The sequence below is a fragment of the Cygnus atratus genome, chromosome 9 (genome assembly GCF_013377495.2).
Source record: "Cygnus atratus isolate AKBS03 ecotype Queensland, Australia chromosome 9, CAtr_DNAZoo_HiC_assembly, whole genome shotgun sequence".
Classification (NCBI taxonomy): Eukaryota; Metazoa; Chordata; class Aves; order Anseriformes; family Anatidae; genus Cygnus; species Cygnus atratus.
Window position 1 is genome coordinate 21,800,505 of NC_066370.1, and position 24,790 is coordinate 21,825,294.

General features: G+C 43.0%; 1 protein-coding gene across 1 annotated transcript; it reads right to left on the reverse strand.

The window, feature by feature from the left end:
• Positions 1 to 5,635: 5,635 nt before the first annotated feature.
• Positions 5,636 to 24,318, reverse strand: SEC62 (SEC62 homolog, preprotein translocation factor). Its single transcript, XM_035557199.2, has 8 exons — positions 24,201 to 24,318; positions 16,666 to 16,774; positions 16,194 to 16,299; positions 13,129 to 13,333; positions 11,450 to 11,542; positions 8,854 to 8,914; positions 7,813 to 7,932; positions 5,636 to 7,223 (listed from the first exon to the last, which is right to left on the reverse strand). Exons 1-8 carry the CDS (start codon positions 24,234 to 24,236, stop codon positions 6,754 to 6,756), a joined length of 1,200 nt encoding a protein of 399 aa, XP_035413092.1. The 5' UTR covers positions 24,237 to 24,318; the 3' UTR covers positions 5,636 to 6,753.
• Between the last annotated feature and the right edge of the window lie 472 nt (positions 24,319 to 24,790).

Consider the following 24,790-nt stretch of genomic DNA (forward strand, 5'->3'; position numbering starts at 1 on the left):
TAGCAGAGCAGGTTTAATGCCCTATTAGATCTTATGCCTTGTCAGCACAGGATTAGCAATCTGAGTTTTGCAATGGCCTGGTGAGCAAGCATTGTGTAGTTGCTGTTCCTGAAAGGCCATTAGGGTGTTTATGAAGATTTTAATAAAATATTTATCTAAGAAATGGATGTCAAGGGACAGCTTATTTTATAATGAAGGCGATATTTGATCCGGGTCCCATTTACAAGATGTTTTCATGTGCTTTTCAGGAATCTTTTAAAAGCACAGACAACGTGCAGTCCTTCTTACTCATCTTGATTTTTGCATCTCAGGAGAAGTAAGGGGGGAGGTAAATGTAGCAAATTGCTTTGTTACTCAAGGTATAGAGGTGAGAAGAAATTTTTGCTCATTTTTGCCAGCAATGATGGTTCTTTCTGTATTGCTGCCTTTACAAGGAGGTTGCCACTATTCAGAAGGCATGAATGTGTCAGAATAAGTGGCTCTGTCTCACTAGTATGCTGAATAAAACAAGATGCTTTGCCTCTGGGCAAAGCAGATTGTAAAGCTAGGTTTTCATAACCTACTCTTCTTCCTCTTTCAGGTGAAGCAGTTGGTGTTCTGCTTCCTGTTTTCCTTCCCTCATGTCTCTGAGCTGATTGAAGAAGGTTTTAGCAAGAAACTCGTGTTTCAAAACAACGTACTTTCAGGTCGCAGCCAGAGAACATCTAATCTCATCCTCCATAGGCTTATGGCACGTGATGCGGTTGAGAGGGTGTTTGGTTTTGCTTTTAACTTAGCTACAAATAACGCCTTGTGATTCAGCCTGTAACAGATCTCCTCTAAGATTAAGTTCACGGGCTGGAACTGAACTGTGCTGAAGTCCAGATGTGAATCTGCTTTCTTCAGGGCCTTAGTTGTAGTGGCATTTATTTTTTTTTTTCGAAAGAAAACCTTTCTATAGGACTTACTCTGTGTCATTTACATCCTTCACTGGATCCTGGCTACAGAGTACTTTCAAGGATCATGAGCTTAGCCTTTCTTGTGTTTGGTTTCTGTTGTACATTACGAGGATTAGTGATGGTCACCACCTGTACAGAATATTTTGATCTGTATCCAAAGCATGATTGGTGTCTACTGAGTAATTATCTCTCTCTCTACTTGAACTTGCACTGAAACCATTTGCACAGTGCAATTGCTAACTCTAACTTCTCTCAGAAGTCCTTTATCATAAAACAATTATTTTTCTGAGTGATCATGATTTTCACATAAAAAACTACACATGGCAAAACGAATGCCTTCTGTGTCAGCCAGTGAGTAATGGACTCTTTGTGGGCACGATCAGGAAATGTGCCTTTTGTTTCCCTGCACCTGTTGCTGTACTACAAATAAAATCATCCAATGTTTTATTTAATAAAAATGAGAAGCCCTAATGAAATTGTACCAGCCATTACCAGAAGTCTATTGAAAACATTCAGCAGCTGCTCACTGTGAGTTCGTTTACACTGATAGGGTTGTTTTGTCTTCCTCCTTATGTGCTAAGTGGGAAAGCTACAGTGCAGCCTTAGCAAACAGCAGAGCTTTGGCCCATTTTATAGCCCTAACTCCTTTTAAAGTGCTTGCTCAGAATCTGTAATAAGTCCTGATCAGCCGTTAAGTGTGACTTGTGCAAGTTTGTTAGCAAGCGTCCTGTCTCTTACAGCTAAGTGTTCTCCAAACTACAGCACAGTGGCAAAGCAGGTAAGGATCTACTGTGTTCTTCTCATTTTATAGAGTGGGGTTGTTTCAGAGAGGCCGAGAATCAAGTCAGTCAACCCTGGGAAATCCTCTGGAGTGAGCTGGGGGTCACCCTCGTTTAACACACACAGGTGCCACCAGTCGTTCTCTAAAGGCCCATAACAGAACTGACCTCTCTCTCTCTCCTGTATTTATAAGCTGATGAGTCTGTCACGTAGCTGTGCTGGCAAGTAGGTGGGGACCCTTGCACAGAACAGACTAGTTCCTAGCAAGAGTTGCCTGATTTAAAAGAAAAGCTAACCCTATTGATAATCTCCATGCTACATGCTGAACAGTATATTTTATATTAAAACTCCTCAGAAGTTGCGTCATAACCATAGCTGCTTTGTGTGCAGGAAAATGGTTGGTGAAGACTTTCTGGTAAAAATAGCGTAATAAAAAAAAGTGTTCAAACTTGCGTGATGCAAACCTTTCTAGGTCTGCTTTCAAAAATACCTCAGATGCAAAGCAGTTGAATGAAACATCAGCCAAGCAGCAAGTGAGGCAGCCCTCCCTTCCCACAGCAGCGCAGAAGGCAGCAGCTGCCCGTGAGCAGCATGAGGCCCTGCGGTCCCTGAGCATCTCCTGCCGCAGCCCTCCTTCTGTACTGCGGAGTTCCCTTCCCTTTTGGTGGGAGCAGAAGCATTATCTCAGAGCCTGTCTCCTGTTCTGTTTGTGATGTTACAGATTTGTGCATCTCCTCTGAATTTATCCCAGTGTGACCCATGAAGAATTTAGACTCGAGCATAAGAAAGCGAAGCGAATACAGCCTTCCAGAACTCGAGCCAAGGCGATGAGCTCCTTCAGCAGGGCTGGCCCCAAAAAGCCCAGGTGCCTGGTGTCCCTCCATGAAAGGGAGGACTTGGTACAAATTAGGGTTAATTGAAAGCCCTGTGTCTAACCCCAGCTGATGGCAGTGATAGTCAGGCCCACCTGGTGGTGGAGGAGCTGCTCTGCCCTCACTGTGGTGGCTCCATGGAAGAAAAGGGTAGGTGCTGACACTTCACTCTCCCACAGTGGTCTTTTTTTTTTTCCCAGGTGGTATTTAGGTTTATTTTATCTTGGAAATTGCTTAGGTTTGTGGCTGAAGGAGATGAATTGTGGGGCAGGGATAGTGAAGGGGAAGCAGCTTAGCAACTGCACGAGGGGAGAAAAGGGCAGGGCACAGCTGCCTGGGGATGAGCAGGAATTACCCTTAAACTGAGCTCACTGGACTCAATCTGCCAACAGATCCAACAGGGGGCCTGACTCCTGCCAGTAACAGAGCTGTATCTGGAAGGTGTTCCTCTGTTGCCCAGTGCTTTTGATGCCAACTGTGAGGTTTGAATATTGCTTTGCTGTCATTGTGACCGTATCAGAGAAGAATTATATCCTCGGAGCAGCTGGAAAGCTGCCTTGCGGGGCTCATACAGCTTAGTGCCACAGCGTATTACGTGCTGAGAGAAGTGCAGGTGGTTGCAGGAAGAAAAATGAGGGGCTAAGCCAGGCAACTCTCTTTTCAACATTTCTACATTTAGTGTTTACATATTCAACATCTAACGTTTACATAAGCCAGGTGCTTGTCAGCCTTTCTCCTGATATAACAAAAGGAAGACAAGTCTTGGTTAAAATGTAATAAATTAATTAATTGAGAAACTAAAGCATTCTGCATTTTTCTTTCTGCTTTTCCTCGTGCTGTATGCAGCTCTGTGAAAGCACAGGATTGATTTCAAACAGAAATTGAAACAGGTCTAAATGAGCAGTATGTAGGAATTCTTTAAAATATGTATTTAATAATTAAAAAAAATCAGCTATGCAGATATGCAGCAGATGAAAGTAGTGGCTCCCCTGAGCATCTGCTACAAAGGTACTTTGCTATTAGGAACTCACTTACCACAGATACAAGCATCCCAACCAGGGCTGCAACATTCCTACAGATAATGAAAAATGCAATTTTGTCAAAGAAGATTTTTTAATTTCTTAATTGCTAGAGAAATTTCTGACTATAAAAATACCAAAGGTGAGGTGAGGTTATTGTATCTCCACCAGAGCATACTTGGGTGGAGTATCTCCACTAAGTACTGACTTGCATTAATATTGATTAGTGTTTTACCAGTAATTTTTTAATTCCCCAAAAAGTTAGGAGTAATCACATTTTCTTGCAAAGAAAAATAATTAGAAAATTATATAGGGTATATGAAATACTAGGAGGAAAATCAGTAAGACCACTATAAAATTTTATTGCAGTAAGGACATTTTGATAGTCCTTGTAGTAGTCCTTTAACAGTCTGTAATATTTAAAAGTTGTTTGTTGAATACTCCACTAACTTATATATGTGTTTATACTTGTTCACACTAAGGTTACCCTGCACTCTGGAAGTTAAGTCAACACCGGTAAGAAGAAAGTTACTTTGAAATACCTGATGTAAAAGTGGCCTGATAAAAAACCAAGCGTTGGGTAAGTACCTTTGTGATTTTCTCTCTTTGAAGTGTTTGTCAGGTACTGCAAGTCTGCTCGCAGTTCTGTTACTAGCATGTTGTAATTGCTTCTCTCATTATCTCATTCTAAAATAATTCTGAAGTAATTGGGGAATATTTGTGGAAAATACTAGGTTACGGCAGTGGGTCTTGAAGTCCTTTACTTAACCACTGGACATCTCCTGCAAGGTCTCTTTCTTCACACCACTTCTTCAGATAATTCGGAGTTGTTCACAGCAGACCCAAGTGAAAGAGGTAAAGGCTAATTCAATTTCTACACCTGTGTGAGCTTGGAGATTTGTTAGGGTGACAATATAATTTTTTTATGCTTCATTTTGAAACCTAGCTGCTTGTCCCTAGGGCCTTGTAGCAGATGGCAGCATTGCTAAAGTGAGTTTTTATTATTTGGCCCGCTCAACTTTTTCTCACCCATTGAATACAGAGCTATTCTCACTTTTTGGAGGAAACATACACTGAAATCTACAGAACTCATTTCTCCAAAAACTGCCAGTAGGTCAGCTGCCGACTGGGAACCACTGCTGGGCATGTTGCCCCTCTATGTATTCCACAGGGTTCAACGCGTAGTAGTGCTCTCCAAAGTGCTAGTTTGCAGTCGGCTTCTGGAAGATACGTATGTGGCAGATCAGGCACCCTTACTTCAGCTCCTATTGGCATCAGCAAGAATCTAACCTGATGAACTGCAAGGATGGCTTCAGTACAGGAGATTTTCTAACTCTCCACCAGCATGGTTAAAAGCAAGAGTTCCTGAGCAGGCTGTGAAGGCCAGGTGTGCCATGAATTAGAGGCAGCTAGCTGAAGATGCTTGCACAGAAAGAAACATGGTTCTGTTCTCAATGTTAGACATGAAGGTGTAAAATACTAGCACAAAGAAAACTAGCATCTGTATGAGGTAAGTGTAAAATAGCTGCTTAAATGAGTGAAAAGCTTTGTTATTTTAATCACCTCTAACATACAGGTGTCCAGGAGTTTGTCTTTTTGGGTAGTGGATCCTTTGATTTTTTGCTAAATTAATAAAAATAAAAGTGGTCCAATTTATGTTTTCTTATGGAGCAAATATTCAGGAGATTTAAGAGGCAAATGACACCGTACCTGTGAGTTGTGTACCAGTGTACTCGTTATGGTCGATATATCTGCACCATCTGAAAAACACGTATGCTGGAAGGAAGGGGAAGCATTTTAGGATAGAAAAAAAAGTTCTCTGAGTCAGTTATTAAAACTTCTTGCTTACCCTTCTCTGAATGGATTCAGGAAACAGTCAAATGTATAGTTACCGCTGAAGTGATCTAGAGGAATGATGCCGAGCTTTAACTTCTTAAATGCTTAGTCAACCAAACCATACAGCAAATCCTGCAAACATCCAGTAAATAAGGGATGCATAAGAGAAACTGCACAAACTACTTCAAGGTATTTATAAACAAATTATTTATGGTCACTTCATATTAGCTTCGAGTTACCCATATTTCTGAACAGATGAATACTCTCCGGCCTCTTCCATTTAAAAAGTATTCCAGTTCCAGAAAATAGAAAGTTTTAACATTAAGGCATACATACAGCTATGTTGTTTGCTTTCATTTAATAAGGATCAATTTACTCATACTCAAATACATGGAATGTTGGCACAAAACTAAAGCTCTTGTGGAACAGCTACTGATCATACACAAATATCTGTGAGGTCCTCTTGACTTGCATTTCTCTGATAGATACACCACAAAATGGCTTTAATAATACAAACTGAATGCTGGATCAAATCTCTAAATAATAAGTAGCAGATAAAGTAAATGGTTTGCTTTATTTGTAAATTATGTACAGAATACATTTTTTAATTATTATGATGGAACAGGAGAAAGAAAACAGCCGTCATTTCCAAACCATGCTGCTTCCTTCACCTGCTGGAGATGACATCTTTCTCTGACCCAGATGTACAAAACCAGTTTGGATTTCCTAAGTTGCTGGCACATAGTCTGGAGAAACAGAGAACACTGCAGCCAAATTCAGCACTACCAGCTTTTATATTTTCAGCAAAATACTTCTGCTAAAACTAGTTTTCTTAGGAAAGTTTTCACTATCTTTTGGAATAAAATCAGGAAAAATATCAAGAAGGTTGTGGGCTACGAAGGGCTTTACCTAACTAGCTATCAAATGAGTATAACTAGGAATAATCTGAGATTTGGTCATTCAACTTTTACCTGTTTTATAAAAGCAAGTTTGAGAAGCGGAACTAATTGACCAGTTATGCAAGTACCAGAAAGCAATGTTTTCAATGTTTGAGGACAATCTGGGCAATCTATTAATCAATAGAAAACTTGTCAGATTGATAAAACTTCTGTAAATGTATATTAATGATTAACATAGTACCAAGTAATCAAGTTAATGGTTAAAAAATGAAGGAACTAGATATAAAACTGTTTGGTAACATGTACATTTCAGCAAACAAAGATGCTACTGTATGGTCTATGTTTTGGTGATCAGCCAACAAAGAAAATCCAACTATTTGCACATACTTAGTCCCAAAACCACAGTGAGTTATGATTTTTCATGTGAAGGCCTACTTTCGGTATCTTCCTCCTCCTCTTCCTCTTCGCAATCCCCTTCATCTGTTTGCTGTTCAAGTTCCTCTTTTGTGATCATTTCAAAGTCGTTTCCATTTCCACTACTGTGCTGGGACCTGTCGTCTTCACGCCTGTCACTGTCAGTGTCTGAATGCCGCTCGCCTCCCGAGCCTTCCGTTCCCGAGTTCCTCGTTGCTTCCGTTTTCCCATCTTCGTCTTCTTTCTTCTCACTGTCTGATTTCTCCTCACTGTCATATTTTTGTTGCTTTTTGGATTCTGATTTTTCCTCTTTCTTTAAGTCTGCTTTTGGTCCTTTGTATTCATGTGTGTACAGGGGCCTGAAGGAGTCAATGAATCCCACGTCTGCTGTAAGATTTGGCAGAAACCAGAAGTGATGCCTTCCTCCAGTGATGAGCCAGATAATAAGGAAAAGGATGCAGCGAGCTGTATTTAAAAAATGGGAAATTTTGTTGTTATAAGCATTCACGATGTACATCTATGGTGTAAGAAGTATCCAGTACTAACAGCCAGCCAAAGCCAGCAATAGTGGCAACCTTGGGGAAAATCCTCTCATTCTGCAGTGGCATTATTTATTTATTTATTTACTTACTTTTACTTACCAAGCCTTTTTCCTTGCCCCCAATAATCATATATCCTGTCTATTATCTAGCTCTTAATGCTTTAAAATCCTGGTTACACCATTCTCACTACTGAATCTGTTTTTATGTTCTGGCATTATGGTTTTTTTTGGTTTCTTGTTTTGTTTGTTTTTAAACTGAGGCAGTAAACAAATCTCCACAATAGAGGAAGCACAAACAGGTGGAACAAGCTTGAGACTTTTCTTTCTGTGGCACAACCCTGACACCCAGTGGCCACTAAAGAAATGCATACCCAGCACCAGTCTGGCTACTGCTAACAAAATAATCAGAAGTAATTGCGAGATTCACCCATCTGAGCCAATGTTTAAATGTATGGTATGTTTCTACCCTTTTAGACTTCACCTGCTGATAAAACGAAGATGACTGACACTTACCAACAGCAAGAAGGAGAATACTGGCTACAAAACAGCCTGCACCTACACTGAGGTAATAAACACCAACACGCATTTCTGCTGGCCAGAGTGGAAACAGGGTTGCAGCTATAACAGCGATCACTAAATAGAAAGATAAGAACAAATGTATGAGAAACGTGCTTAGTTCTTCTTCGTACATACATGAAGGTTTTAGGCTTACCATTTGTTCAAGGTATTGGCTTAAAGTATGAGTTACACAACAGCGTGTTAGGCCTTGACTGAAATCTTTTCTAGTTCTGTTTTCATAGCAGGCAGATGGACACTATGGACCACACTGAGCAAGTCTACACCACTGTACTTAATCAAAAGAGAAAAGAGCACCTCTGGAAAGGCGATAAGCAAAGAGGTGAGCAGGGAGCTGCCTACAACCAGTCCAGCAGGAAGCAGGCACAGAGAGCTGGGTGGAGCTCTCGGTGGCCCCAAGGATTGATCAGAGAGCTGAACATAGCCCCAGGGGATGACAGTGGTTCTCTAGAAAGGTGGTTCTCACATGGCAAGGAAGCTGCAAAGTACAGGTCAGGGGCATTGGACCAGCAGTGAAATTAGCTGTTAGCTCACTGATGTGAGTTAACAACAAGATTACATTCAATTAAAAAAAAAAAAGCTGACTGGGCCTAAACTACACAAAGCCAAGGGTCAGAAAGGTATTATTTATAGTTTAAATTAATAGCTTTAATATCTTTCGCATTTTTATATAACCCACCACAGCTGCCTATGAAGCAACTTGCTCATTAGTTTAAACCGAAATAAACAGCTTGCACACTTGTACAAGTTCAGACATTAGCTGAAGTATGTTTCAGCTGTCTTTAGTGTTTGTTTTATGTGCACATGTCCTCCCTCCATCCTGAGATCAAAATTCATGTAATGTGATTGGTATCAAATCATGCTGAAACTGAAGAGCAAAAACAGTTTGTCCAGCAAGATGACATTTCTCCAAGGAGAGGTACTCCTGTTGATATTCCCCCATTCCTGGTGGGCTTGCTACTGTCTACTCTTACTTACCAAGTACAAGTCCCATAGCAAATGTTTTAAAGTGAACGGGGTCATAGATCCACACATACACCTACAACAGAAATAATGATTAATACTTGAAAAGCAAGCTCTCTGATAAATGATTTGTTTCCTCACTCAAATGCTTAGTGCCTTGCTATATTGCTTTGCACTGAGCAAACAGCACTCTGGCTGTTAACATAAAAATGTTAAAATAACACTTCTGCCATATCAGAAATAGCAGAAGAAGAGGGCAAGGGGTTGTGTATCCTAAGAAGCATTAAGGACTTGAAACTGGTTTGTGTCAGTGAAAGAGCTGCAAAAAGAGAGAAACAGCCATGGGGCTGCATGCCTGCATGCCCCTACTGATTGCCTTAGGTATGTACCGATCGTAATCTGAGCTTGGTGGCAGGAGGCCTAAGGACACGGTGCTGCTGAAGCGGGATGTGATGCAGAGTTCACCTTGCTGGGCCAAAGTCTTCAGCAGAGAGAGAACAAACTTCCCCGTTGTTTAAGAAAAACACAGAAAATCTCAAATGAAATCTGTCGAAGAGTTGCTTCATAAAAGAAGTTTTTACCCAGATTAACTTACAGGTGACATAAAATCCCAGGGAAAACATTCAAACCATAAAACTGATGGTGAAGTGAAAGATTCAGAAATGTCACTGAATCAAGGTTTTTGTCATCTTTTGTCCTTCTTTTATGCATTAACATTGCTCAGCATCAAGCCAAGAAAAACTTATAAAAATTTCTCAAGTCCACAAGTGGAAAACAAAAATTGCTTCTAGTTTTGAAGAGATTCTCATAAGAGGAGAAACACAAAAAAAAACACCCAGCAGACTGACCACGGAACAAAGCGTCAAGCTGAAACACACAATTCAGCTCAAGTCCCATCTGATGACCTCAGATAAATGTGTTTGTACCCTCTGTACCACAGCACACTTACCTAAATGCCTACCATTGCAACGCTGAGTACCGAATGTTTGCATGAGAGCTATGGCTCCAATTGAATCAGATTTGTTCAGTTTTATGAAAAAAACCTTCCTGGTGACGTGCAGTTTTCTTAGTATTTTTTTTTTTTCCTTTCTCACCAAACAGTTTTCACAGTTAACAATAGTTAAGATTCAACGAAGCAGCTGACTACTAGCAGCCAGGAGCCCTCATAGCAGAAGAGTTGATAAAAACTACCAAGACAACACCTTAGATGAGGCAGTAGTACAGTTTTTCAGTGTGATGAAACAAGAAGTATCTAATGTTCTTCTCACAGGGTATAAACAATGACCATATGCAGTCATTGCTCTGCTGCCACTCAACTGCTCTGCAAGCCAAATTGAAGATCATGACTGGTGACTGGGCAATATAAATACTGAGTATTACACACTATCCTAAGTGCAAAAGAATGAAAAAGAAAACAGCTCTAATGTAAATACCCAAGGAATGGCTCTAAATTGGCTGCTACTCAGGAAAGATTATGGGAGTTGCAGCTCTTGAAAAATGGGAGCTCAACACTAAAAAATAAAAATAAAAAATGTTAGGACACCAGCAAAGACTATTATACTGCTAATAAAGGACTGCAGCTTCTCTTTGAATGCTGCACGCCATTCTGGGTACTCCATGTAAAAGACAATGGGGAGGATCAGAGGTATGCGTGATTGTACACAAGGTGGGATGAAGCAGATCAAGACAGCATTTAAAAGAACTGACAGAAGATCAAAAAAGAGATGCATAAAGGAAATACGTTTTCCACACAAGTAATTTATTTAGAGTTCACTGCCACATGTTTTATAACCAAAGGGCTACTAGAATCCCAGGAGACATTCCCATACAGTGACACAAAGCATGCTGAGCACAGTTTACTTTTGCTGAAGTAAAAAGAGTTACTAACGTATCCCAAATCTTAAAAGCAGGAATATGACTCTGTACGTTAACGAAACTGTTGAAGAATTAAATGATTTGACTTCCAGGAAAGAAAGGTACAGACGCTATTTAAGACCACACACAATTTCAGTGGTAAAGCCAGGATAAGAATTCAGGAATGCCCAAGTATCACCCAGCTGCTCAGATCACAAAGTCGGGCAGCCTCTGGATGCCAGATACTTTTGACTTCCACTCCTGGGGTTGCCCTTCATGTTCTAAAAGGCTTGACACTTGTTTAGGAGTATCTCATGAGGCCATCTTCACGAGAAATAGCCTCATGAGGTCCATTCCCCTGTTCAAAGCAGGGTCAGCTGTGAGGCCTGACCAGGTCACTCGGGGCTTTACCCAGTCCAATCTTGAAAGCCTCTGAGCATGGAGACTGCAGAACCTCCCTGCACAGCCTGCTCCAACAGTTGATTACACCACGAGGACAAAAACTTCACCTCGTGGCCAACAGCATTATTGGTTACAGGGCATTAGGTTTTCTTTTAGATTTTTTAAGTTCCTGTTCTACATTTATCTGCCTCTAATCTCATTGCAGATATCTAAAACCCGGCGTTTCAAGATAAGCCATCACATTGTCATTATTTTTTCCTTCCAAAGGACAAGAGTGTCTGCAGAAATGTAGTAAATTAAGCTATTACCTGGCAATACACTGACACTAAATTTAGAAAGTATCTATAAATCTTACCTCATTTCCATCCAAGAAAACTTGGTCTTCATGTGGCTCAAGTTTAAATTTCCTCTTAGTTTCCTTTTTTTTGGGTGTTCCTGGGGTCTCATCCTGAAGAGAAACACAAATTATACATAAAAAACATGTACAGGGTTTTAATTTCTGGTATTTTAATATATCAAGTCTGACAACTTTTTACAAACTTAAAAAAAAAAATGGAATGTGATCTTAAGTGAAGATACTATATTGACTATATTTCTTATTGTTCTCATGCCTTAACAATTGGGTATCTAAAAATAAAGGCAAATCGTAAGGAAAGAGAAATTTTATTTATACATAGTACCTAAGGACGAGGCTGTAACTTTGGGATTACATAAAGTGTTCAAATGCATAGCAATGTTCCACTGACTTTACCACAAAGTCTGCACAGAGATCAAGCACAGAGTACGGCACTTGATAATCACTAGCTCTTGTAGAATTACTGGGTACCCTGGTGCCGTATTTACCACACGGGCATCCTTCCAGAATCAATTTCTGCCTTTTCATTCTCTACCTTCCTCAGTCCTTTTGGGATATTGTGCTTTCCTCTTCCCCGCCTCCTGTTTCACTCTCTTTGCTTACTTCTGTGCTAGAAACTAAATTTACAATTTTTGCCCTGTGTTAAATTAGTACCCAATGGCTTATATCATCCACTAAAATATCAGTTCAATAATTAATGATTAGGTTAAAAATTAACATTGCATTTAATAATACAACACTTCAGAGACAGCGAGTTGGAGGACTTCCTAACTTTCAAAATCAGCACTGTAAGGTATCTCAAGAGTTAGGTAACCTTACACTGCCTTCTGTTTTGACCGCCAGCAAGACTGTTTTGTTTCTAATTCCTGTATTAGCCATGTAGCTTTCTTTTGAGATCTAGACCTTTGTACATGTAGACTACACCTTTGATTGTGTGCCATTACCTCACTCAGGAGCGTCCAAACTGCAGTAACTTTTGAGCACTATCCTACTAACTTTCACTGGATTCATATCACTGTATACAGGAGACAAAATACATCTCTTCATCAAGTCTCTCCAGCAGATTCCTAACATTTTAATCTATGATTTCTGTTCAGCTACTAGAATAAATCGGGAATGAAAATGTGAAGAAAACACATGTAAAACTTGTATAGTAATAATAGTATGAACTGTAAAGAGAGTAGATCAGATGTCTGCGAAAACTAGGCATTAAGTAGATTAAAACAGAGCTCCCACACACAAAACTGGCCCACTATTACAGAACTACTTACAAGCACCGAGTTATCACATTCCAGACATTCTTATCACCAAACATGGCAGAATTGCTGCTTCATTTTACATGTGCAGCTGCACCGCTTTGAGATGTTAGGTCACACGCATACATGTCTGTCTATGCTAAGGTGCAGCTGCACAAAGCATCAGTGCCCGCTGCAGCTGAACAGAAGTAGGCTTTGATTAACTCAGTCTGCAATACAAGGTGAGGAGATCTAACTGAAGTCTGTTTTGACCTAAATCAGAATCAGAACTCCAAAATATAAAAACGTGTGTTTTAAAGACCAAAACAGGAAGAAACACTTTAGAAAAACCAACCATGTTTTTAAGCCAATGTGCTCTTAACAGTGCCAGTTAATGTATTCTCTGTTAGCAGGTTTGTCTCTCCTCTTGCGGATCGCACTTACCTTCTTACACTCCTCTTTTTCACCATCCTTTTTCTTTTCTTTCTCCTTCTTGGTCTTTTCATCTTTGCCGCTTTCCTTCTTGCTCTTCTTCTCCTCTTCTTTCCCACTCTCAGCCTTTCCTTTTTCCTTTTCTTTCTTTGTATCCTTGTCAGGTTTCATTTTCATCACTTTTAACGCTCGATGAAAGAACTGTTTCTTCAGGAGTCTTAAAAGGAAAAGAGTTAGGTGATATATTTAAGTGCAGCTGGAATAATCATGTTTACACACACATCATTAGATAACCATCTAGACTACCTAATATAATCATGAATAGCATAACTGATTGACAGAGGTCACCATCATAAATGATCCCATCTTACCTCTTGCTCCTTTTTGTTCATCTGTTCAGAACTGAGTAAAAAACACACTTTTCTGTGCCAGCATTTGCCATAGATATAAGTGAATACACAAGACGTAGGATGGAGAAAGCCACCAAGTCAATTTAATTATTTCTCATTAATATGACTATCTGATCTATATTTGCAAGTTCATGTCAATGTATTGCATTGCAAAAATAAGGAAGTGGACAAACAGCTTATTAAGTTACTTCGTAAGAGGTACACATTGAATAAAATTACCACTGGAACTGTGGCACACGTGCAAGCATTCCATTCATGTTAGCTACAAAAGTACCTTACAGCAAGTACGCATATGGCTGGCTGGGCCACAGGACATAGTATTTGGCAGTCCTGAAGTTGTCACCAAGAAGTAATGTCCTTGAAAGGACTGTACCCAAACTCAGAATAGGAAGAGCCATACAGAATCCTGCTCTTCAGACTGAGGGGAAGCAGTGGGTTATGATTGCAAGGGCCAATTCACAGCAAAAAGCTGGCCCTATGCATCAAAGTGATTTGATTTGTACTTGGTTTCTTTCATCTCTTCCTGCAGATCAAATCCTTATGCTGGACTGCTTGTTAAATTAGGAACTCACTGAAGAGAGAGAAGTCCTTCTACCACTTAAACGTACATGCACGCTGATTATCAAAGACAGCTGCTTCAGGTTGTTGTGGTTTAACCCAGCAGGCAGCCAACACAGCCGTTCGCTCACCCAGCAGCGTTATTGCTGGGCAGGATGCCCCGTGGCATGGGACACCCCTTTGGTCAGTTGGGGCCTGCTGTCCTGGTTCTGTCCCCTCCAGCTCCTGGTGCACCCCCAGCCTGCTCGCTGCAGGGCAGCCCGAGGAGCTGCAAAGTCCTTGGCTCTGTGTGAGCACTGCTCTGCAACAACTAAAACACTGGCGTGTTATCAGCGTTGTTCTCGTCCTCGATCCAAAACACAGCACCATACCAGCTACCAGGAAGAAAATTAACTTTATCCCAACCGAAAGCAGGACACAGGTTTATTAAAATAAATTAAAAAAAAAAAGCCAAAAAAACCTTCCCTCAGACAACTGCTCACATAGTTTCTCTTTCGAGCAACAGAAAACCACGTGGTTGGGAGCACCTACTTTTCTTCTCAGCTGGGGGAGCCATCCCTACCTCCAATGGAGGCAGAAACGGACCACACTGGAAGCCCCCCGCAGCAGGCCCGAGCAAGGGCTGCTGCTCTGAGCACGGAGCCACGCTATCGGAGCGGCCAACAGGCAGCTGGCGAAGCAGGACAGACCTTCACATGACGGCTGAAGTGCAGGGTGCTTGCTAATTCCCAGCCTGTTGGCCCTCTTTAGAGCTGCCAAACGCAGCGTTAGTGCTGTGGTTTCTTTCGATGGGTGAGTGCACCGGGAGGCCTTACGCACCGGAGCAGCGCTACGAATGCAGACAGTAAGTTGTTAAATACGGAGCTGTTCAATGCAACTGACACAAGATGATGACACAGACTCTGATATTCGGTTCCTGATGGATAGGACAGGTAAAAAAAAAAAAAAATCACAATAGCCACACCAAGAGAATTAAGATAGTTGGTTTTTAATACGTATGAGAGCCTCTTCTGCTGAGAGAATACTTTCCCCATTGTATTAAGACGTCCCTCCGTTTCTCCTAAGTGGCAAAAGAAGCAGACAGTGCTGTTTAAAACCCTGACAACAGTTTTGGTGGCCAAAGGTGGCCTTAGTATTAAGTGATACAGGAGCCCGCACAAGAAAGTAAACTGCAGACATGGTACGGTGCTGAATGGATCATCAGTGCACGAGATGCTGCTACTGATAAAAGTCAGAGAACAGAGCAGAGAACAGAGGGTCAAATGGATTTTTTTTTGCATGCTACATTGTCATTCTCTACACTGCTGGAGCTGAAGGACTCAACCAACTGTTGTCTCATCTGACGGTTTAGTAACTGAGGAGCAAACATACAGAGACTTACCTCAGTCCAAAGATTCTGGAAAGGAAGACATTTTTCTGCTTGCGTTAAAATAACGTTACTTTTTCCTAAATTTTCTTGACTAAGTCAGCACAAAGTTCAAACAGCATCAGCCCTGTCTCAGCCCTAGAACTGGGGGCGGAATCTCACCTGCCGGATGGCTATATAAAAGAGGCCCCAAAAGAAAAAACAAAACAAAACCCCCTAAATATAATCATTACTTGTAAGTGGCTTTCGCAGAGCTCTCCAAGTGTAAGATTCAGCCCCAAAAAAGGATGGAAGGGTCAGAATATGCCATTCATCTAAACAAAGCACTTTGAGTATGCTAAGCAACAGAGACATGCCACACGAGAGGCATAAGTTGAACCTCGAAGTTCAGCTTTTGCCATGATGGCAGTCTAGGTCCACAGGAAGGAGACATTTGGGAGCTCTCATCCTGCTGACATAAAATGACTATAAAATTTAGGAAAATTTGCTGCCCCAAACAGCATAACAAATGCAGAAGAGAATTTGGGAAACAAAGATGATGAAACTACATTGTTCATATTTCCCATCCGACACCCTCAAACATAGTAATAAAAACAGTCTTTATTTTTACCTACTAATTCAAATGTCTTAGAATGCATCAAGTCCTTTTATCAAAGTAGCCTAAGCAAAACTGTTTCTAAGTAACTAAGACGTCTTGACAACTATACTCATTAATAATAGTGATGGTTTAGATTAGGTCATACCTGTTGCAGTATTCAACTACAGACTCTCGAGTTGTAAATAACGCTTCTTCTCCCTTCTTTGCCTTTGCCCACTTAGAATCCAGGAGGCAATCCACAGCTTTTGAGGCTAAAGGAAAAAATGGAGGAAAAAACCCACTGCGTTTCATCATGGAGTCTGCATTCCTTGAACCACATCAGTCAGTCAGTTTCAGTGATGTTTCAGATCTTCTCAATTTTTAAGGTAAATGAGTAGCTGCTATTCTGAAGTACTTGACAACTACACACGTTTTAATCACAGAGTGAAAAGTTTATTGTATTTACTTCAGATAAGATTAATTTTACAGCTATCTAATGCCTAGGTAAGTTTTCAAAACCGTACTGGAAGATCAGTACTTATTAGATAAAGCACAAAAAATAAAAACCAAATCCTCTCCTCCCACCACCCCCAGTACAGTGCTAGACAGTTCAGTTCTGTGGTTAAAAGTAACCCTACCGATAAAATAGTCAACTCGGTGGCCCATCATGTTGGTGGATTTTGTTGGACAGTTGAACCGTAAGTATTTAGCAACAGCCTTCTCCTCTTTGAACGGCTCACCGACCTCCTACAATAGAGAAAGTGCAAAATTAATACAGTCTTAAGCACATGGGAAAAAAACATTCATTTGGGCTCAAAATTCAGGTATTGCAAAGTCCTCGTTATTTTGTGGCAATGTATAAATAACAAACAAAATGTGAAAGATGTGAACATAGGTCATTATTCTCAAGAGCTTTCTTTCTACAACATGCAAAAAAAACACTCCCAGAATCTAGTGTCAGATGATCCAAAAGTAACGACTACAAACTCATTCAGCAGCTCTGTAAAGAGGGCAAGTTAAAGGAGGAAGTCAGAGGAAAGTAGTGGACACTTGGCAAATGGGAAGCTGCTTACAAGGCTGGATGAAAACAGTTGTGAAGCTGAGAGCAAAGAAAAACAATACAGAGAGAAGAATTCACACGTACGAAAGGACAGCAACACAGGCATATTGACGGAATACTGAGCAGCCGGAATTTCATGTCAAAGAGGGGTGAAAACCATGTTGAAAAGAAGCTGAAAGATTTGTGCGCAAGTTTTCGGTACCACTGCACAACTACAACGTGACTCAGGAGTATCATGGAGGAGGTTCTCCCAGTCCAGGGACTAGGAACACCAGTATAAAGCACGGTGAGGTACACGAGCTCCAGAACACGCATTTTGGGAAAAGGGCGCCCTTGGTCTACAGACCTCAATACATGCCGTACATTTACCAACTTGCAGACTGGTAGCACAATGCAAAGGACTTGTAAGACAGAAGGCGGAAGATAAGTGTTTTCAATTATGTTGAATTACGGCCTAGTATTTGTAGGGGGGAAGGAAGACCTTTTGAATGTTCCTGCTCCAGAAAAACATGAAACAAACGTTTGGGGTATTACACCGATTCACACAAACCTCCTCAAACTCCTTTCTGTACGAGCTCTTTCAATCAGCAAGGCTCAGGTCTCCAGGTCCCCTCCCCACTGCGACCTGGGGATCAGTCACACAGGAACCCCAGGACCTTTTGCAGACCGGCAGCACCTTTTCTGTACCTGTCCTTGTGCTGCCCACAGAAATGCAGCACAGAAGCCACAAAGAGACTGTGGATTTATAGGGATATACAGAACACAAAAATTCTGTTTAAAGACATGGCATTTTTAAAGGTCCATTCCGACTTTTAAGCTGCAAAACCATAATATTGCAAGAAGGACGTTAAGTAGAAACGCAAGGTGAAGCAGTCGTTGTTACCCCAGAATAAAAACTTCGGACGGTGCGAGCTGTTAACTTTCAACAGCCTGCACTGCTAGCTTTCAAAATCAACTGGTTAATGAATTATCCTTTTAAAGGAGATTTTTGCTTTTCCTACCTTTTTAAAGAAAATCCATCAGGCGCAAGATGTCCACGTTACCAAAAGCACTCAGTGGTTTGTTAGTTCTGAGCCTACTGAGATTTTTTAAGCCTGAATTCTCTGTGTGTATGCAGAAATATGCTCTCACACTCGGCAGTTATGTTTACAAACACATGCCAGATGATCCTAACAGGCCTCATATAGATGAAAATCTCTTTCTCCATGTTCAACCCTTCATTTTTCTCCTTTACAATTTTACCAGTCCGAGTGTAACAGCAGATAACTACCCACTAACTGGCAGCGCACGTATATACATCATTCATACACTGTGGTCTCATGTCCCCTTATATGGTGCAGTTGTACCAGGAACTGTAAATCCCCGATTATCTTACCAGTTTTGGTACCAAAACAGATTTACTAGCAACACACTACACCACAAGGCACTGAAAGAAAACGGATGAACGTACCGTAGGATTACGGTACGGCACCCACACCAAGGTGCCATGGATACTAACGATTAGATGCAGCAACTGCATTTCAGAATAATGCTTTTCTCACGTTTCCTACCAGCACTTCATACTCTTGACAACGATTCACAAGGCAAACGTTCCTCTTCGTAGCACAGTCCGTGAAACAGCCAGAGAAGTTAAAGATACTCACTTCATTCCTCTGCCAGGATTTCGTATTTTTTCCTTCCTTAAATATTTATGATTCTGCTAAGCCATGCGATGTGCTATACAGGCAGCGGCTGGCACCAGAGTTTTTTTTGATTGCTCCTTCCTATCTATTGCTTTGTCCTTTTCTGGGGGATAGTTGCAGAATAACCCAAGCAAAAATGCTTTCCTGTGAGAGAAATTGCCATAGTTTAACCAAGCTCATTCTCAGAAAGTTTCCGCTGCAAATTAATCCCCATTTTTCATCCTATTTTCAGAGCCAGACTTCTGTTACAGTATTAAAGCAGATGACAGACAGAATACTGAATTCCATCATAAAGTGAAGTCAACAGAAGCACTGAAAATGTCAGTATCTTAAATGCAAGTTTTTAAAGGTGCAGTTTAGCAGATCTCTATGTTCAGCTGGAGAAATAGCCAAACAGCGGGCTTTCTAGGCCTCCTGTACATTTACAAAAGGGTTATACAAATGAATCAATGTGTACTTCCAAATAAATTATGAAGCTTTAAAGCAGACAACACAGCCTTAAAAAGTGTGTGAAAACTCTTGGATATTTAAAGTTCGCTTTTATAGGAAAGACAGAAAACCTGCACACTTAGGCTTTCAGAACATTGTCCCTCACAGAAGGTTTCTGAAGCTGAACAGTTTATACAAGTTTCAGATAAGGAAAGCAAGAAATTTGAGTAGATGAATCAGGTGCAGCCGATCCTCCAAGCTGAGAGTTTACATCCAGAAGGAGTTTACATCATCCCGTGCTCTCCTCCTCATACCCTGCCTGCACACACAGCTGTGTCCAAGTTATCTCGTCCCAGGATGCTCTGAGCACGTCGGAGTTGGGCTGAACCACCAGGCTATCTTCTCCCGGCCTCGCAGACTCTCAGGATGCCGTTTTCTCATTTTGCCAAACGAGCTTTCTCCAGAGGGGACTGCCAGTGGCACGGAGCTGGCTCCAGCGCTTCCTCTATGCCATCAGAGGATCCGTTATCCCAAAGTCCCTTTCCACTCCCAGCGTGGCACGAAAGGCACAAAGACTGGCATGGGTTCAGCTCTATTATCACCCGCTACAGACTGACGCTTGTAGCTGGAGCAGGGGTTAGACAACACGTACTTCATGGCAGTCCACCAGCTCCTGTAACCACTGCCGCCTGCTTATGAAGTCTACATTCAGCACACGGCCAGTACCACGTATGACATGCACGCAGGCTGGAAGGCACTGACACTTACATCTTCGGGAAGTGCTGACATCCAAATCCGCACAGACGTTTGCCAGGATTTTCTAAATGCCTAAATTTTGTTACAGTGAAGTTTGGGTGATCTCCACTTAAGGGACGACCGGCATTTTAACCATCTAAGAATCTTTAAAAACCTAATCCAACCCCTAAAGAGAAACAGTCCCTCTGCATCACCCTTTGCTAATAAGATAGAGGTGGGCGGGGGGCTAAGCCTCCAACCTAAACGGAGCACCTGTACCTAACTGATGGGAATGCGCTCACGTGCCCCCTAAGGCAGGGGCTGGCTTCTGCTTGCTCAGCTTTCCGGAGGATGCTAAATGCGTCAGGGCACACTCAAAAACATTAGCAGGTTCTTTAATCAGTGGTGCTCACACGGGCCCCGTGAAACCCCTAAATTCCCTCCTCTTGAGACGATTCATACCCAAACCTTAGGCTGAGTGTTCTGTGGCAGGGAAAGGCGTAGTCCTCACTCACTCTGTTGAAACTCGGGTACTTTGCCTGAAAGAAACCAAGGTGCTGTACAACAGAGAAGGAACACGCAAGTTAGCACGATCTGGTACATCACTGCATGGGGGAAACCAACACGTAAAAGGAAGGGCTAGGGGCTGATCCTTGCTCTTAGGACTCCGTCTGAATTTTCTTCAGTGCCTAACAAGGGTAAAGTCGCCCGGCTCCTGCACGGATGACCACTACGTGCATTGCCCCAGGTCTCTCAAAAGGCCCCTGGCAGAGGCAGGCAGAGCAACCAGTTCTTCTGGATTGCTGCGGCTGTCTGCTGGCCACAAGACGCTAACTTTTCTTTACCAGAAAAGGTTAACGTGCTTTTGTCCTGTACATATCCAACCTAAGTAGATGTATTTGTTTGTTTCTTTGTTCTTTCCAGCTATCGCCAATGTTCTGGAGAAAAAGCTGTGGGTTTGTATATTTACAACAAAACACACGTTGGGTTCTAAAACCCATGCCCAAGGAGCAGCACACGGTATTTGGAAGATAAAACTTGCCAGCTGCAGTCTTCTAACCTGAGGCCAGTTGTTTCATCTTTCTCCCTTCCTATCGCCAAAAATCTAATTCAGATTTTCATCCTACAGGGATTCTTTTTTTATTGACACGAGGAGCTACCATTTTAAACTCCAGTTTTTCTGTTTTTACCCCCCTCAGTCTTTGTTTCTTCCTCCTTTACCACTTGATACCACTCCCTTTTGAAAAAGCTCCTTAGCTGTTCTCCCTGGTTATCATCCTACTCGGCTTTACTAGAATTTACCAGAAGATAACAAGAAAATAGGCCAGCCGCATTAAAATTTGTGGTACTGGTACCCTATTGCATTGTGATTTCAGAAGACCCTTTCCGTGCCCATTCACAAAAAGCTGTACCACAGGAAGCAGCAATGCAGCTGTTGCACATTTTCCTTCCAGCAGAGCCCAAATCAAGGCATGAAAGAAACACATTGGGAACGGTTAATACTGATTAGCCCACGTCCTTCATCAGGAGAATCTCAAAGCTTGCATCCAGTGATTCAAGAAGGGGAAAAAAAAGCCAACAATTGAGGTATGTTCTCCTGTTACCCCCAAACCTCAGTTTGCAGTTGAGGCGTTTGCCGAATCACTGCCTCAGAACGGTTTTCTCTATCTATAAAAGCGGTATTTATACACATTAGCATTTCGAGAGTGGAGGGCACAGCACTAGGATGCTATGCGAGTGCCATTAATCGCAACGCAAATACAAACAAAACTTCACATGTGCAGAATAAAACCATGCACAATGGAATCTGGCCAAAGTAATTAAAACTTAATGCCGACTTAATAGTCCAAATGCAGACCTGCCAAAGTGCCACGTGTTACCCAACTGAACGCTCGTCAAAGCGACCAGCTCAAGATTTTGTGTTTAAGCGAGTGTTTCAGGACAGACTGTTTTTCCCAAGAGATGAAAGCTTTCATCGGGTTGCTGGAGCAATAGGCATCCAAAGACATGCCCCATCTTTGAGAGGTATCTGTCTCAAGAAGAAATATTAAACTAGCCATCAGACAACGTATGTTGTTTTCTTCTACTAAGTCCTTTATACACATCAAGCATCCCTGATTTCAGAAGTTTGAATCACGTGGGAGCCCACTGGCTCTAGCAATCTGCTTCCCACAGAACAGGCTCTTTGCACTACTGCGTGCCTCCGTGTTAATTACAGTTAAATTACCATCAGGAATGACACTGACAACTTAACCTACAAAACATCTTTACTCAGAGTTTTGAAGTTAGGATTTCTGTAACTTCCATCACTTTCACCTTGTTGCCAGAGAAGAGTCGAAGCTCAGCAGTCCAGATTAGGGAACGTAATTTATTATGAAAAGGCATTCTGTAAAATATATCCTTCCTGGTATCACTTCCGATGGAAAAGTAGGCTTGAGAGAATTTTGAGCTGTTTTATTGCGCCTTTTTTCATGCCTCATCTCACGTTTACCTTGTTGACCGAAGTACCACGATTCACATCTTGATGGTAGATATAAAATTATTTCAATGCCTGCTTTTGTACACTCAGTATTTGCGATTGAAGTCTACTCCATAAGCTTGTTCCACAGCTAAATATTCTGTCTCCTGCTACAGTCTTACTCTTGACAAGAAATTAGCGATGGGGTATTCAGATGTCAGACCTGCTCACAGCATGGTAAATAGCCTCTTTATTCGGGGGTACACACCGCCCTAAAGTAAGTACTCACTTCTAAAGCACTTCAGACACCTACAAATAAACGCCCTGCTCTTCGTTTCAAAAGCAACTTGCAGTGTTATCCTGAAACATCATAAACATATTGTAACTATGCCAAGAAAGTTCAAAAAGCTTAAAAAAAGCAAAACAGAAAAATAAATATTGCTTTGTTCATTGACCAATTAAGAACACCCTCTGGGCATTCAACAATATTCTTTGTTCCGTGTCTTGTCCTCGCATTGTCGTTGGGACTACTAGGAGGCAATAGGGACTTATCTGTACCACAAATTTAGGCCAGAATTCCAAACCTTCAGCATTAACACCTAGACACGGATGCAATCAGTAACAACCCAGGAAATCCTCCCATTGCTAGCAAGCTGGAAGTAAACATGTGCTTAAGTGCTTGCAAAACCAGAGCCCAGGGTATTATACAAAACATTAAATTACTTTCAGTTTGGTTTTGATGGATGCTTTATTGGGCTACTGCCATCCTTCCTTGGTAAGGGACAGTCTGTGACAATTCTGGAGAGTGAATAATTCCGTAATGCCCACCGCCTGTGATTGATAACTTATTTAACAAGATTCTGATTAATTACTCTTTGCATTTTATCCCTTCACAGTAATTTGAATTAAAGGGAAACAGGAACCACTGCAAGTACTGACACATCTCCATCTCCTCAGGAGAGGGGAAAGCGGGCCGGGAAGGGAAAGGAGCAGAAAGAAAGGGCTACAAAGCAGAAGGACGAAGTATGAAGCGTCCATCTGTTGAACAGCTCTGTGATTTCTCTCACAAGTGTCATCTCCACTCAGAGCACAGCCATAAAACCTAAACATTATTTAGCGTTAGGGTTAATTATACCAGGAACAGGCATTCTAGCATCCGATGTTGCAGCCATGCACAAAACCCGCATCAGGAACTCCACAGACCTCCCTAAGCCCAATTTTTGGCAGCGCAGACCCGCAGATCGGTGTGACACCCAGCCCTCACCGCCTTCACCCGCATCCCACGGCTCCCCCCTCGTCTCCACGCGGAGCCGGAGCCGCTCAGGTCCATCTTCTGACGCGGCCGGTTGCGTTTCTCTGAAAAGCAACAAATTTCCTTCCCCCACCACATCACCGCCCGGCCTGGGCTTTGAGGGGCCCGGGGGGGGGCAGCTCCCGGCTCGGCTCCGCTGTGGGAGCCGGGGGGACCGGGACCGAGGCTCTCCCCTCGGCCCACCCGGACGCTCCCTTCCCGGCCCCAAACACCACCACCGGCGGCTTCGCCCCGGCCCCGCCGAGCCCCTCACGGCGGCACCGCGGCGCTTTGCTAGAAAATTCCGAGGTAAAACCCCCCCTCACGTCCCGGCCCGGGGCTTCACCGCCTCCCTTCTCCCCCCGACGCCCCCCCCCAACCAGCGCCGTGAGGGGCCGCGGGGAGGCCTCGGGCCCGGGGCTCGGCCGCCCCTCCGCCGAGGCCGGGGCCCCGTGCGGGGGGCGAGGGGGCAGCGGCCGGCCGGGGCGGAGGCTGTGAGGCCGCCGGGGCTCGGCTACCTGGGTCCGCTTCCTGTGCCGCCGCCGCTCCGCCATGTTGTCCCCGTCCGCTCCGGCGGTGACGTGGGCCGGGCGGCGGAGCGGGGGGCGGGGGGCGTGGAGGCGGCGGGGGGAAGGAGGCTGCGGCCTCGCGAGAGGCGCCGGGGAGGCCGCGCCCCCTCGGCCCCTCACGGAGGAGGCGGCGGTGGCGGGGGGTCCTCCCCAGCCGCCGTGCGGCCCCCTCGGCGGAGATGCTTGTGGCTTAGAAGCACAGAATCCCAGAATCGTTAGGGTTGGAAAAGAGCTTCGAGACCTCCAAGGTCCAACCGTCGCCCTCCCACCACCATCACCCACTGAACCGTGTCCCCAAGCACCAGGTCCAACCTCTCCTTGAACGCCCCCAGGGACCGTGACTCCACCACCTCCCCGGGCAACCCGTCCCAACGCCTGGCTGCTCTTCCTGAGAAGAAATGTCTCCTCATTTCCAACCTGAACCTCCCCTGGTTGTGACACCCCTCCTGGTGCCCACAGGTGCCCCTCGGGCTGTGCCCGTCTCCCCGCTGCACGTCTTGGGCAGCCACAACTCATGCACTTAGGGTCAGTGCACCCAA

Coding starts and splice junctions, on each gene's coding strand:
- SEC62 (XM_035557199.2), bottom strand. CDS start 24,236: ATGGCGGAGCGGCGGCGGCACAGGAAGCGGACCCAG. Junction 13,334..16,193: donor GTAGTTGAATACTGCAACAG/GTATGACCTAAT, acceptor TTTCCTTTTAAG/ACTCCTGAAGAAACAGTTCT. Junction 7,933..8,853: donor TGCTATGGGACTTGTACTTG/GTAAGTAAGAGT, acceptor CTTTCTATTTAG/TGATCGCTGTTATAGCTGCA.